The 15,873-nt window shown below is 36.3% G+C and overlaps 1 protein-coding gene across 10 annotated transcripts in view; it reads right to left on the bottom strand.

Annotated features, from left to right (window-relative positions):
* The window catches only part of LOC124416081 (afadin), a 90,183-nt gene that overhangs the window by 34,068 nt on the left and 40,242 nt on the right, over positions 1 to 15,873 (bottom strand). The window contains exon 1 of one of the 10 annotated variants that reach the window (XM_046896938.1): positions 3,078 to 3,189. The exons of the other annotated variants lie outside the window; for them this stretch is intronic. Within the exon in view, the coding sequence (XP_046752894.1) occupies positions 3,078 to 3,099 (22 nt within the window). The 5' untranslated portion in view covers positions 3,100 to 3,189. Of the gene's footprint in view, positions 1 to 3,077; positions 3,190 to 15,873 lie in introns of those variants that run through there. 10 annotated transcript variants of the gene reach the window in all.

Here is a 15,873-nt window from a genome sequence, read left to right on the forward strand (position 1 = left end):
GTCAGTAGGTACAGAATTAATTAAAGCATCGAGCTATTACAGTATTACCTTCACTTTTGCACAAAAATTATTCCAAACGTTCCGTTTTTAGCAGCAGTGTTTGAAATCGAGAGATTTGTGAACAATGAAAAGAGCGCCAAAAAAAAATTAACTATTGATTAATATTTCCCGCCAGCGGAATTGGGTTATAAAAATTGATCCTTTGATTGACTATAAAAACAACGATAGTGTGCCTGCATGATTAATAGCTGGCATCCTGTACGCGCGGGTAGGTTTATTATTTTTAGAATTTAGGACGTCGCATGCGGTCTCGATCTAGGCTGTACGGAACTACGTCACAGGGTTGCACCCTTGTTGGTTTCGCAGCACCTGTTCGCCCCAGATTCGATATATGTAACTATAAGGCCTTTGCAGCCGATGCAGACGTCACGTATAATAAGGTAATAGTATAAATTAGCCCGACTTGATTTGCATACCGTGCAAATATCCATATATAATGCAAACGTACTCGCGTGATGTTGCCTCGAAATTCCCCGAAGACGGGTAGCTAATTGTCAGGCCTGTAGGAAAGCCTCGGGGGGTGAAAGAGCTGCTTATAGTTTCGAGTGCCCGGCACTTCGGTGTCCAGTTTCAAAATGAGACAGGACGCTGTTGTTCCGGCCTGAAACCGTAATTTGGAAGGTACAGGAAAACGGGGGCGTGATGGGGATCGGTAGACCACGAGGGGGAAGAAGATGTTCGTTTTACGGTACACGAGGAGTTGGATATTTACAAACCCAGTAAACCGAGCTGAGACTGCAGCAGAATTCCTGATAATAAAGTCAAATATTTTTCATTTTTCGACCTTTATATCTAGACAACCGATCATTCGATTTGATTAGAGTTTTTATTATTGATAATTACGTAGATAGAGCTTCATTAGTATATTTTATTTTTTATTTTTTTATTACTAGATTCAATTGATGTGAAGGCAACGTTATCGACTATGTGGCCCAATGGCGCCCAAGACACTTTAAAGATGGCTTCAAAGATTTAATACAAATTTGGAGATAGCATTTTCGGATAGTTTATCTTTTTTTGCAAAAGATACGATTTTTTTTTCAACCAATTGGCGATCTTTGAATTTGAAATTCGATTTTTCGTCGAAAATTTACGACGTTCTTATTCGATTAACGCAAGAATGTAACGATTTAAAAAAAGCGGGTTCTTAGGAAAAAGGATAAACTATGGCAAGAATACTGCTCCAAAATTTGTGGTAAATCGTTAAGAGCTGTTTTCGAGGTATCGTGGAATCGGTGAGACATTTACCGAGCGAAATGGTTGCTGTTACTGTCAGTAAAAATGCCTTCTATTAATTGATTCTAACGAAAAAAATTTACATGTCCGAACTACATACTTTCGAATAAATGAAACCACAATGGAATAGAATGATTTGCTGTCGAGATAAAAATGTTCAATTCACCCTTTTTTCAACGCAAAATACATGTATGCCCCTTGATTAACGAAGGCACGTAGGTTAAATGGCGAATAAGACTGACATTTTCATCGCGGATTTCTGAATTCCTAGGAAATGGCGAGGCTCTGATTTCTGGGCGAGATTCACGAAATGTGAAAAGTTTACGATTCTCAGAGCTCAGAAAACTCTTCAACTGCATCCGAGTCTGAATGTCTGGAACAATTTGTACCGGTATTGATCAAACCGTCGGTGGTGAGCCTCCGTAGGCGGACATGGGTAAATCCGAAGTAAATAATCGTCGGCGAGAAAGGGGAAATGCTGAAACGCAGGGTCTGGACATGGGTCCAGACAGACAGGCATGTATGCACGGCACGTATTTTTCGAATGTATTAAAACCGAGTGAAAATTTCGTGTGGAATTAAACACGGGACGAATTCCAAAGTGATCTATATTCTCTTCGACGTACGTTTATTGATTAAGAGGACCATGATTTTCTGCTGAATAGAACTGAACGATATTGAATTGAAAATCAAACTCTCGATGAAATTGTTGAAAATTAATTTGGATAAACGACTAATTTTTTATCTTCAAATTCAGGTACGTCTCGGAGTCGTTCTAACTTCTGAAATGATTCAAAACGATATTTGAAGCGAAAATTATACCGTCGACATGTTTTCGCAGACACCGAAGAACCCCACCAGCTTTCTCAATTCATCGCCTAATATGAAATCTACGATTTGCTAGTGTTCAACTCCTTAGACGTAACCCATTATTTGTTCCTTACTAAGGCGCCTTTGGACTAGATCCGCGTAATCCGGAATTCGCATGTACTTCCAAACCCAGTTCGATGTTACATCGGCGAAATTGGCGAGTGCCGGAATGAAGCTTAGAATCTCGTTTTTTATGAACCGTGAATTTTTACAATTCTACAACAGCAACGAGGGGTTTGAAACTTGAAGAATAAAAATTTATGTGTAATTTGTAAAGGAGAAAAGATCGAATATTGGTAAAAACATTAGTCGGAAAACCTCGATCAATCCTGTAAAAAAAAGTTTATCCTGTCTTTATTGAAATATAATCGTAAAAAATTGGATAATAATACGTAAATAAGCTGCCGCGTTCCTTGCAGATCTGTTTTCCTTGTCACGACACTAGTAAAGATTATAAGAAACATTGAAATATTCGTCCTCTCTTTCGACAGCGTATAACTCATCCGCGGCTTGAATCCTGCAGCGATTGCAGCGTGTGGTTACTATTATGCAATTGCGGTATATGTATAGTATTTATACAACAAGAAGAGAGAAAAAGGAGGAAGTTTAAACAACGCCTTCTCAGCCCGCAGCAGCCAAACAAAAGATGAATAAAAATAAAATGCCCTTTGTTCCGTATCCCGAATTACCATAATTTATTCCATGGCTACATTTCCTTAACCGTTAATGATACGAATCTCATTCTGTAAGGCAGGCACACAGCGAAAGCTGAAACGATGGTGTGTCACAACTGTTACAGTTAGACATAGACGAAGAACTTTACGGGATAAATGAGGAAAATTCATCCATTCGCTAAGCGCACACGATGTATTATTATAGAAAATATGGCTAAAGGGAAAAATGATTCTTACGTCTGATTCCCCAGTCCATCATTTTGATTCGTTGAAATTAAACTCTTCGACTTCGTTCTTCGGCACGACGAACGGTGGTCCCTTCGATATTTCGATCTTTGAATTGGTCGTTTATGTTGTATAGGTGTATATATGTATACTTATATTATATTATTCAAAATGCGATTAAACTGGTCGTTGTTGGTGGCTGCGAACTGCAGCCTGGTCGAAATTCGTATAATGAATTTTTTCTCTTTTTTTCTTTCGAATTGGTCCATGAATTGCGTGTGTCTGATATTGATATTGACAATTTACATCGTTCCGGATAACGAACGACGTGTAATCAATTCGCTATTACGTGCTCGTACTGCTATTATCCCTCGTTTTTATTCGAGTTTTTTAAATTCCTCGTTCTTGACACTCCGAGTAGGGTTTTTGAAATTTTCACAACCGAGCTACTTCATCCCCAATAGGAGTATTGTTGTAGCTGGTGTGTGATATTGAACAAGAAGTATAATGCAATTAAGAAGAGGATCAAGCTAATCTCAAGTCCCCGGTCTCAAGTTCTGAAGGGATTAATGGTAGATCAAATCTGTAGACGTCTCGTCGTCTTTTCGTTCTAGTAGTAATTAATATATTAGATTTGACCCCCAGTGGCGTGATGTAAAAAAGTATTAGGATCTCCTTTATCAAACGGCCGGAACCAATTAAAGTGTCTGCCTTGACGATTAGCGAATCGTTCCATCAAATTTCACCCTGAGTTTATATCCAGAGACGGTATAAGTGTAATATAATCACATGATATATATTTATATATTTCGATCAAATTATTTTCATCACAATTTCTTTGTTGTAGGTAGAGTTTATTCGATCGGTACAATCGTTGGTCAGTTCTTTTCGGCATTCTCTTCTTTCGTTTGTAGATTTGTAGACTTTATTTGTTTTTTGGTTTGTTTAAAGCGTTTGTAATAACAACAGAAGATATTTTAAACGCAGAGTAAAAATCTTTTGCAGCTGTTACTTGCAGTGATATGTTGTCTGTATAATTATCGCGTGACGAATTTTAGTTTCAGTGTTTATATATATATACTTTTCATTCAACCGTACAATAAAACATATCTTTGGTCCCAAACACGTTACTCGCAAATTGATTCGACTGAAATAATACCTCTGACACTGAGATGAAATCGCGCAGGTTATACATTATAAAGCGTGCGGTGAAATTTAGATTCGACGATTGACACGCACGCTCTTGATTAATATGTATATTTCATCACAGGTGTATATGTATATATATATACACAATATACATACGTTTAAACAGCGTAAGAAATTATGCCGGTATAAATTTTAGACAACGTTTTACAATTCGCGGATTAAACGTCACGGTTCACGAGGGTGAAGAATTAGTATTATAAAATAAGAATTAAGCGAGACGCCGCGACGGTTGCCACGTAACATTTCATTCCTCAATTCCTTTCTGCAAATCAAATTTGCATCATCTTTGGTACAAGTAGAGTGTAAAAAATAAATTTCTTCTTATCGCTTTCCACCCTCCTGTGTTTGAACGCTATTCCGTCTCACTGCGCGGAGTTATAAGCGGTTTGTTTTTTCCATTCTCTTTCTTTTTCAATCAAACAATTTTTGACACGTCACCGTCAGACTTCTGTGTCGATATTTCCACATCGACATAACCAAGACGCCCAATGAAACGAACTCGTGTTACTATTATTTCATTATACTTCTTGTAACCAACATGCGTGTCATTAATTCGCCAACATTCCCATGTCAAAGAAAATAATGAAATAATGTTTCAAAAAGAAGAAGAAAAAAAAAACAACAACAACAACAAAACAGTCCTAATTCAGATACACGAACACTTGAAACTATCTGGAAAAAAAAATCTGCCGACTTGTCATGATTTCTCTTGCAATCTTAGAGTCCAGTTCAAGTTATGCAGATGAAATACGGCGAGAGAGTTATTTAAACTTTCGTATTAATTTTCCGGACGCGTCCGCCGTGGAAAAATAAAAAAAATTTAAACAAAGGTCGAAATCCGTTCTTGGCATTTTTACATCCTGCCGAATCTGACGAGGAGGGTCAGGGAAACCCTTCGAGGGAACGCAATGAAGACAGGCGCAAGTCAGCGACGTGCACCTACGCAACCCCGCGGCCAAGAGACGACTGAACTGCGTCGCGGGGGTCCGACCAGCACCACCCCCCCACTTTTCCCGGTTCTTCTCCCTTTCTCCGCCGCTTCCTCCACTTCCTCCGATTCCTCATCCTCCTCCTGGTCCTCCTTCTCCACTCCTTTCTCGTCGTCAATTTTCCAAGTACGCAAAAGCACCAAGTTCCACATGTGACCTGCAAACCCCTTCTTTCTTCTTCGCCTTTCCTTGAAGGTCGTGTTTAATATACGTTTCACATATTCGCCCACGTTTTTCGTATGTAATTTAAAATCTCGATGTTGCGCGAGATTTTTTTTTTTTTTTTTTAATTTCACGGTGAATTCGTTATTTTCTTTGTTTATCACTGCAATATTGTTAACCTATAAGATCTTTTTGGTAGTGCAAAGTATTGGACCATATCGATGAGTGGTTTCAAATTGTCAAAATTAATAGATTCGTTTAATTTCACTCTAGGATGGCTTATTAACCCTCAACGGCCACACCTCATCCAGGCCACATAACGGCCACATGGTGTAACTCATTACCCCACGCTGAAAAACGCGGTCGGACAGGATGTGTAAATGTTTTAAGACTTCTAACTAATTGTTTCATGTTCGTTGACGAGTTCTTCAATATTTCTAATGGTTTAACTTTGTTAATTTATAGATGGCGTTCTAAAAACTGGTCATATAAGTCAAAATTCTGGAAAAATGGCTTTTTTTGCAAAAAAATTCACTACTCCGCCATTTCGCAATATTAAAGACTAGAACTTCAGGGTGGTCCGCACAATATATACCACTATCACGAAAAAATAACAGTATTCACCAATTATTCAAAAAGTATATTTATTTTGCAAAATTACTACAAGGAAAAATGAAAAAAATTACAAATCATGAAATTGACTTCTTTTGCATTTTATTAGATTCAAAATACATATTTATGATCAGGAACGTGAAAAAATGTTATCTTTATGATAAATGAAAAAAAAAAATACAACATATGAGTCATATTTATTGACCAGAACACTCCATACAAAAAGAGAACCGATGTTCCTTGCAAACCGGTCTACTACAAGCCGAACATCCGATACGCGATTTTTTATTTTTTTTTAAGTATATATATGTCATATTTTCATAACCTAGAGCCCACGTGTTTTCATCCAATGAACGTACTCAAGATTTCTTCAGTAAACAATTCATATTTCACATCAATAGACTGGATTTTATAACAACTAAGATGAAAAAAAAACTTTTGTCACTAAAAAATCAAAAACTTACCTTTATTTTATGGATTGACACTGCAATAAGTCGATTAAAATAAAAAAATATATTTTTACTGAACTGCGGTTATGGCCACACTGGGGTAACTAGTGACCCCAGGCCGAGAAAACGAACGCTCACAACGCTACCATGCATTTCTTTGGCTTATTATGTAGTGAAGTCACATCTCACACATGTCTGTCACCGACAGATGCCGTTTGTTCTATTTATTTGAAAGGTTAAGGACCTCTAATTCCACTTTTTTTAAGACTGGGGTAACTAATCACCCCGTGTGGCCGTTAAGGGTTAAGATACTGAACCAGATTTTCTCGGTTTTTTCAATGATTATTTCAATATTGATATTTGTTGATTATAACCGGCATCGGTGCAATCGCGTAATGTTGGATATTTCACGATGCCAACATAATAACAAAGCAAAAAAAAAAAAAAAACCTTTAATCGAATTCGTAGAGAATAGTCCTCGCAATGAAATGAGTCATCGTAAAGTGAAATCGAATAAATCTAGTAGATGTTCAACAATTCTAAAGCAATTTTAAGTGAACTTTCGTAGCTCATATGAATATAATAATAACATGATGAATATTGAATCAACTACGACTATCTCGTAATAAAATTACTAAAAAGTATCGTTTTTTGGTCAACCAGCCTCCTTAAGTCAATTGTATGGAACTCTGAAGAAAGCCGATTATTTCCAGTCGAGATCAATTTAAGCATTTCACCACATCATCAAATGATCAGCAATCGATAAAACATTTTCAGTAAAATTATGAATAGTTTTTCATATTATTTTGAGTTGATTTTGGAGTAGAATCTCCTGCTACTGACAAGTCGATGAATAATAATTTTTTTCTAGCTAAGGTAATAAAACCGCATATAAAATTGAGTTTCTCCTAACAAGAAAGTAATTGCCCAAGTAAAAAAAAAAAAAAATGTAGACGTGTCTGTTTAGCCTCAATTGAAACTGAATACATGAAAGCCTGAAACGTTATCCGAATGAAAGATTTCTTTTTAACACGCGGCATTGAGACATTCAGGTTTTCAGTAAACGATTAGAACGCAACGAAGCCAGAGTTTTTCCTCAGTTTTTCAAAGTTCGTTTTGTGTTGTTGAACAAGCTCTTTTAGCATAACTTCGAAATCTGTATTTATTAAAAGTTTCGAAACGATGAACAAGCATGTTTCTTCTCCTTGAATTGTGGGTGTGAAAGAAGTTTTCTGCATCGACATTCACGAATCGCATTACATATTTTCTCCCCCGAATTAGCAAAAATTCTTCTTCAAAACCCACGTAAAACCTTTCGCGGAGCAGCAGCAGCAGAATCAGCAGCAGATATATGTATACGAAAGTTTCAAAGAAATAAGTTGTTTGCACTCTTTTTTATTTCCGAGAGCCAGAGCTTGTTATCTCTTCCATTCGTTTTTCGTTTGCGGATAGACAACCCCGTTGAGGCCATCGTATCAACCAGCTGGCGAGAGGGAAGAACCCAGAAGGTATAAAGGGTAAAAAAGTCAATCCAATTTCCTACGAATCTCTGAATAAATTGGACGTCAACATTATGCGTAGTATTCCTATATATATACATGTACAATCGGCAAGAAACCTCGGACTATTCTTGTAGAAATCACATTTTTTCCATCACGACATTCAAGAGTCACGGAAAATGTAAGAAAACCACGAAATCGAGGAACCAGAAAAATCTTCTATTTCTTTTCGTAGTACATCTAATTTAATCTTGGTTCAGTAAGATTCGAGTGTACTTTTTTTCTTTTTCTTCTTCCCAGAGTTGTTCCAGTTTAATATTGCATTTGATTAAAACGTATTACTGGCGATAATAATCAAAGTATCTACGTAAAATTGACGGTAGAATTATTTTTAAATAACACGATTTCATCTACTTGGATCCTTTTTTTTCGAAGTGATGTGATTTTTGTAATCGTTACAATTTCGAATAAGACTGAATTAAGAAAGATGCCTTCTCCGTGAAAAACTGAATGAATAAACAAGAATGCGAATTTATATTGAACTGATTTTGGTGAATTTGAAATTCCGGAGGATTATATTACTAGAAAATTTTACAAGACATGTAGCTAATGGGTCGGAAAGAATACATAGTAAAAAGTGAAAACAACTTTTAAGAATTCTTTATACATACATTGAAAATGGCTGCAAGGGTTTCACAAGGCCTGATAAATTCTTCGTATACGAGTATTTACGCATGTCTTACATATTCAGTCCGAGAGGATCATCCTCGAGCTTCTTCCCGTCCCCCGACGAGGACTTGCTAATCTAAATAATGTGACATCAGCTCTGCCAAGGATGAAAATGTCGAACTTGGCCCAAGCTCGTAAATATTATACAGATACAGACTGCGAATGAAAATTCACGTAACAGGAAAAAGCTCCGGAACACCGTTTCGCTACGTTACACGTACCTAACCGCGGTGATGTACGAAAAGCGAGGGACTCCTTGGAATTTAACGAATATTTTTACGATCCGTAGAAACCCTTATTTTCCGTAATAATAAAGGGTTAAATTGTCTGTTCGCTTCGCAAATCTCATCTCGTAAGCGTGAAAAGTTTCAAAATTATGTCGAGGCCGCAGAAATTCGGTGAAATTTAAACCCCGGTGAGGACAAGTTCGAAGAATTTTTGTTTCGAAATTTGAATGTTGTTTGAAAGAAAAAATGTCAAAATTTTGACATTTTCATATTTAATTATTCGACTTATCTTGCCAATTCCTCCGTACTCAGTCCAAATACAAATCGGTTTTTCAGTTTCAAGCACGTTGTCACATGATCTGAATTTTGTTAGCTCCGATCGGCATGCGGATTCAGAAACTGAAGAAACTTGTTATATATACGTAATATCGATCATGCATCGATAAATGGTTTCTTCAATCTCCGACGATAAATGCAGCATGTTTTCAGATGGTAAATCGATGATATTTCAAGCATATGTATACCAGCTTTATACCCGGTTTTATAACCCCATAGAAAAGTAGGATAAAGCCGAAGCAAGGTGGCCTTGATATGTGTGATGTACCTTTCCACCCCTGGTGAACAAGTACAGTTTTTTAAATTTTATACCACGGTTGCGAAGAAATCCTGCGAAAAAAAAATTAGTGCACCGTCTTGAAGCAAGCAAGGTGCGACGTATTTCGCTTAATACAACTTGAATTTTCGATCGATTGAGCTTATTTACAGTGTTTCAAGTTTCCCAAGTTTCCGTAATTCTTCAAATGTTTATCATGGAATCTTGATATCAACACCGAATTGAGTTTTTGATAAAAGTTTATCGATCAGAATCCTAGATAAATCATGTTTCTGAATCAGGGGCTATGAAAAAAAAAAATTTTGTTTCGCAAACGTCATATAGCGCAAAACTTGATCGTTGAAGGCTACGCAACATCAAGAGTAAACTTGTAAGAATTATCTTGCATTTGTGATCTTTTACTTCGAAGTAACCAGCATTTAAAATACGTGACAATCAACACGCGTCAAGTTTTGCTTTGAAATTGTTATCACAATAATTTTGCCGAAAGACTCGACTTCAAATTCTGAATGTGTAAAGATTTCAGATATCCTTAAAGCGATTTTATAAAATTGCTTTTAATGCACAATAAAGTTGTACGATGAAATCTGTGGACAGATTCGAAGATGATAGTCGAAGGGGCCACCCGCTCTGAAAAGATCAAGAATTCACAAGTGATTTTCTGATTATTTCCAATATTAGGAAAGATTTGGTTTGAATTCCAGTAATTTTCAAGTGGTTCCTAAAGGTTGAAAGATGTTCGGCATATTGCTGATTTTCAAGTGATTTTCATTGTTAAAGTACAGTATAAATTCCAGTAATTTCCAATAGTGCTACCTCAGAAGGTGCTTATAAAGAGGCGTTGTACACCTCGAAATCGCGAGGAACCAAAACTCCTATACCGCTCAAGCGATCAGAGTGAAACTTGGGCAGTTAATGCCTTGTTTTGGCAAAAAGTGGAGCGTTTTTTTAATTTTCCAAAATTTAGAAAAAAATTTTACAGATTGGTTACCACCCACAGAAATTGACCAAATTTTAACAGTTGCACTCAATGGATCGAGCTCTCGAGTATGATGCCACTCGGCGGTGATGAAACACATATTTTGAGCCCAGTCCCATGAGATTTGATGGTGAAATTATGAAATAGCAGCTGATCTGGTTTTCGATTACCAAGAACACCGAAATCTCATTTTGGCGATATTTGTTACCGACCTTTCACGCCTGCCGGTAATTTTTTTTACCGACATTACACGCATGCATTACTGTCGGCGAATAAAATTCGAACGACTTGACGCACGCGCATAAGGTGCGCACTTTCCTCGTGTACACACGGTATATTCACTGAAAACGTAAAGTGGTCTGAAAAAGAACGACTGAAGGTGAATAACGCGAACTGACGATTCCGGCGATGTTTGAAATATTAGAAATGGTATATTTCGACTCTCCGTCCATCGATCGCATTGATATAGGGCTTAATTGAAAGCTCGTAGAATCTATGAACGTACGAAATATGTCAAATGTCGAATTTCATCGTGAGAGGGGAGCAATATGTGATCGTATTTTTGTCGGAAGTTTAGAAGTTATCTGTTCACGGTAAAATCAACTTGGCGCGATCGGCGATCGCCGATCTTGATTATGCAAAATATTCGGGCACCTTAGATGTATTCGTCACGTCATTCGTGAAGCAAAAAAAAAGTGGTAAGGCTCTCAAACCCGGCCAATATCGATGCGGTTGGATCCGACCATTCTAGGTATACATGTACCTACACTAGGGTGTCCGTTATTTCCCAAGTTGGTTTTTTTTTTTACTGCCACCCCCTCAAGTTTTAGTTTTTGCCCTAAAAAAAATATCATACCAAAAAAAGCTCTTAATTTTCATTTTAAACCGTTTCATAATCATGTTACATTTCTCGATTAAATAATATGGGATTTTTGTACTTTTTGGAATTAGTTTTTTACCTTTGGAATAAATAGCAGTACAGCAATGATCGATACAGATTCTTGTAGGAAATTGAACGCTCTACAAAAGAAGTCTGCAATAATTTTGAGATTGATCTACTCCTTTAAAAGTTATTCGAGGTTAAAGTAGCGTTCATGGTAAATTTCATAGTTTTTCAAGTTTTGTTATAATTTTCTTTTATATAATCATTAAATTTATAGTGCATTGATCTAGAAATAATCAGGGAAAAGCTTAGCAGTTTAAATATCGTAAACAATACCTTGCAATTAATATTGAAACAAGATTTATATATTTTTTTTTACATCTTTTTTGTCAAGCAACCTTTGCTAGAAAGCGGAGAAATAAATTGAAAATTCATTTTTCCGCTTTCTACCAAAGGTTGCTTGGCAATAAAAGTTGTGAAAAAATTCAGAAAAAAATAAATAAATCTTGTTTTAATATTAAATGCAAGATATTGTTTACGATATTTAAATTGCTTAGATTTTTCGGATTATTTCTCGAACATTACATTATAAATTTAATGGTTATTAAAGGAAAATTATGGTAAAACTTGAAAAACTATGAAATTTACCATGAATGCTACTTTAACCTCGAATAACTTTTGAAGACGTAGATCAATCGAAAAATTATAAGAGACCTTTTTTGAAGAGTGTTCAATTTCCTACAAGAATATCTATCGATCATTGCTGTACTGCTATTTTTTCCAAAGACAAAAAATTAATTCCAAAAAGTACAAAAATCCCATATTACTTAAATGAGAAATGTAACATGTTTAAAATGAAAATTAAGACCCTTTTTTTGGTATGATATTTTTTTTAGGGCGAAAACTAAAACCTGAAGAGGCGGCAGCAAAAAAAAACCAACTTGGGGGATAACGGACACCCTAACCTACACCCACGTTTAACACCATCGCCTCCGAATTTCGCAACCAAGAGGGGACTCGCTGCAATCAATCGAAAACGGTAGCCGAACGACTTGTCAATCTTGGGATAAAAGCGTCAGGTATCTACTAGTCATAAAAAGCACGAGGTCAACGCTCGGTTTTCATCTGACATGAGTGGAAAAAACTGCAGACGTGAGGTCAGTAACTAGACGCGGTCGTCTCGTCTTTGCGTGGTCAGTATCGATATTCTAATCCTGTAACCCAACTGCTCTAGTCTGCACAGTTCGATAACAGGTGTGTGATTTTTGCATTTGTAATATGCAATAGGTACATGCCTGTAAGTCATAATCCCGCAGTTTATCGGGTCTGCGTTACATCATGCAAGACTGTAATTTTTTTCCCCCATCGATAAGGGGATATATTAGGGTGGCACAAAAAAACTGACTATTTTTTTTTGCATCTCGTGTGACATAATGGTAGTTTTTGATGTTCTAAGAGCCCACTCCAAAGGACAGCTCAAAAAAAAAATTTTAGGAGGTCGCTCCAAATTTTTTTAAATGTCAAAAATCGTCAAAAAATTAAATTAAAAAAATTATATTTTCAGTATTTTGTTTGATCTTTAATTCATATCGGGGTGTATTGTTATCGATTCTTTCTTACTAAATTGAAGAAAAATAATTTATGAAATTTTAATATGAATATTAAAAGGTCGCTCGAAAAGATCTAAAGAAATGCACCAAAGAATTGTAAAAAAAATTATGAGCGACCTTTCAAAATTCAAATTTTAAACTGAAACTTTCGGAAACTTATTTTTTTTTTGTCTATAAAATTATACCGTAACGAGAAAAAATTTAAAAAAAAATCGATTTTTGACGATTTCTGACGTTTTAAAAAATGTGGAGTCACCTCTTACAAATTTTTTTTTGAACTGTCCTTTGGATTGGGCTCTTTGAACATGAAAAACTAACATTTTGTCACACGAGACTAAAAAAAAAAAAAATAGTCGGTTTTTTTGCGCCACCCTAATATATATATTATATAAACCTTAAAATATATAAAAAAAAACACCATTTTTCAAATTCTGCAATTTGTTACACAGATTCCGCATCGTAAATAAGTAAGATAATCATGATTAGAAAGTACGATATTTTTTTTCTAGTTTCTGTTAAATGGTGCTTTTTCTGTTATTCCTTTTTTACACAAAAACAATCTTCGCGCCACCTGAAGGTGTAGCGAAAAAATTCTTCTTCTTCTTCTTCTTCTTCTTCAAAAAAAAAATCAGGCTTTTTTGTGGAGTCAATACGAAAAAAGCTATGCAAGGATCTGATGACCTGCGGGAAATGAAAATTTTTTTGCACCATGTTCTTGATCGTTTCGCGCCGCCGTCACTGCGAAATATTAGTAGCTTTTCCGCTTTAAGCGAGGAACGAATGAATGGACGAGAGATTGTATCGAGAATTTTAACGAAAGTTGGGAAGTATGCGGTACTTGATAATCTGATCTACGATTATTTAGCCTTAAATGTTTATTCTCGTAGCTCCGTGATCCGGAATCATTACACCTGGACGGCAACGCTGTGTGATGATAGAAAAAATTCATCAACGTCACTTGGTTCATTGAATAATGACGTAAGTTGTGTCGTGTATAATTCCGGATTATACAGAGAGGCTAGAGAAAACATGAGAATAATTTCTAGCTCAGTTATACTTATTCAAGATGCAAATTTACAAAGTTGAACATCATGTCGGAGAGAATCCGGTATAGATAAAGAGTGCTTGCAATAGTCGAGGATACTTGTAATAACTGGTAAAAAGAATATCACGGAATACGTATCATAATATGATCATAAATAAAAATCCAATCAAATTGCTCCGATCGTTTTACACGGAGTAAACTTTTCTACGAATCGGGGAAAATTCCGTTCCTATATAACTGCTCGGAATTGAACTGTCTGCAGGGAAAGCCAACAAATCGTATTGATTTCCGATTACTATCGTACAGAGACGTAGACACGTTCTACCTCACAAACTGCACTATATGGTATATAATATATATATGTATATACATATTGTGTGTATGTATATGCCATATCATACACGGAACAAACATGATTTCGCGACGTGACTTGCACTATAATCATAATCTTTATGATTTGAGAAGAATGTTTCGAGATATTCACACGGATTTAAAATGACAACGAGGAACTGATATTTTCGATTCGAAAACACTGTTTAAAGTTCATAATGTATAAAATATTAGTATAATAATAAGCTTGCAAATTGGATAAGTTTTCAAATTGGTAGGATCGACGTGTAAAAACAAGGAACAGTTTGACTTTTGGATTTCGTAAGAGGATTTCTTGGATATTTCATGTTCAACGATTCGCACAGCAGTTCAGTGATCAAAGACGCAATAAATAACAAGGGTGAAAGAATGAAAAATTGATCGGACCTTCGCATAACAAGGTACGATTACAGCTTTGCCAGGGTGTAATTTCTCTGATCGAAGTGAAAGCATGCAAAATTCAAAGTCTGATCAGCGGAGCTTGGGGAACGGGGAACCGGGAAAGAGGAACGGAGATTTTAAGTATTCAACGAGTATTTCCCGCCGCCACGCCGGAAGAGTAAACGCAGTCGCCATCATCATCTTTCCGGCTATTCAAGTATAAAAACTGAATGACAAGCACTCGCCGGCTGAGCCCCGAGCCTTTGAAAAAGCACATTACTGAGTAAACGCAAGGTTTTCGAATGCAGTGTCTTCCGTGTGGAAAGTGCGAGTCTGCACCCTTGAAGAGTTGAGATTGAAAGTTAACAAGGAGGAAATTACAAAGACTTTTTTTTTACACCCCCAGCTGCCTTCGAGCTCGGGGAATCACTTTTAGAAAATCTTTTTGCGAGGCTTGTTTGCCTGATGCATTAATATTTCACGCATCAGGATGGTGCGAGGTAAAATCCCGGTTCAATAACGACGAGAATGCTCCAGTATAATTGTCTCCATAAATTATTATGCACAGATGAAAAACGCGCTTCAAGTACTTAGATCGCGAACATTTTTTCAACCTCGGTGTGAATCAAAACAGGATAAGAAAATGATTCGTATAATATTTTCTTACATCTAACTCTTTGAATAAAAAAAACTTTCATCATACTTCAAGCAATTTTATTATTCTTTTTTGATCTCTGTTTCATGAGAATGTTATAGATGAACAATATATCCGGCTGTGTTGCGTGTTATGTCACGCGATTTAGATCAATTTAATCCTTTTTTGCAACGTTATTACTATTCGATAGTCAGTACCGATAGATTCTCAAGTGCGATGTGGTTTTTAATAACAAGGCACCGAAAACAATGCATGCCGTAGATAGTGACCGACACATCGGCCGGATACCCATAGGACAAACCATCCGTAAAGGGAGAATCTTTTTTCTCTACTTTTGACTGACACATTTGGCAACCAAATGTGCGATCATAAAACACAACTTCCCCAGGCATCATTC

This window comes from Diprion similis, chromosome 2 (genome assembly GCF_021155765.1).
Source record: "Diprion similis isolate iyDipSimi1 chromosome 2, iyDipSimi1.1, whole genome shotgun sequence".
In the NCBI taxonomy this organism is placed as follows: domain Eukaryota; kingdom Metazoa; phylum Arthropoda; class Insecta; order Hymenoptera; family Diprionidae; genus Diprion; species Diprion similis.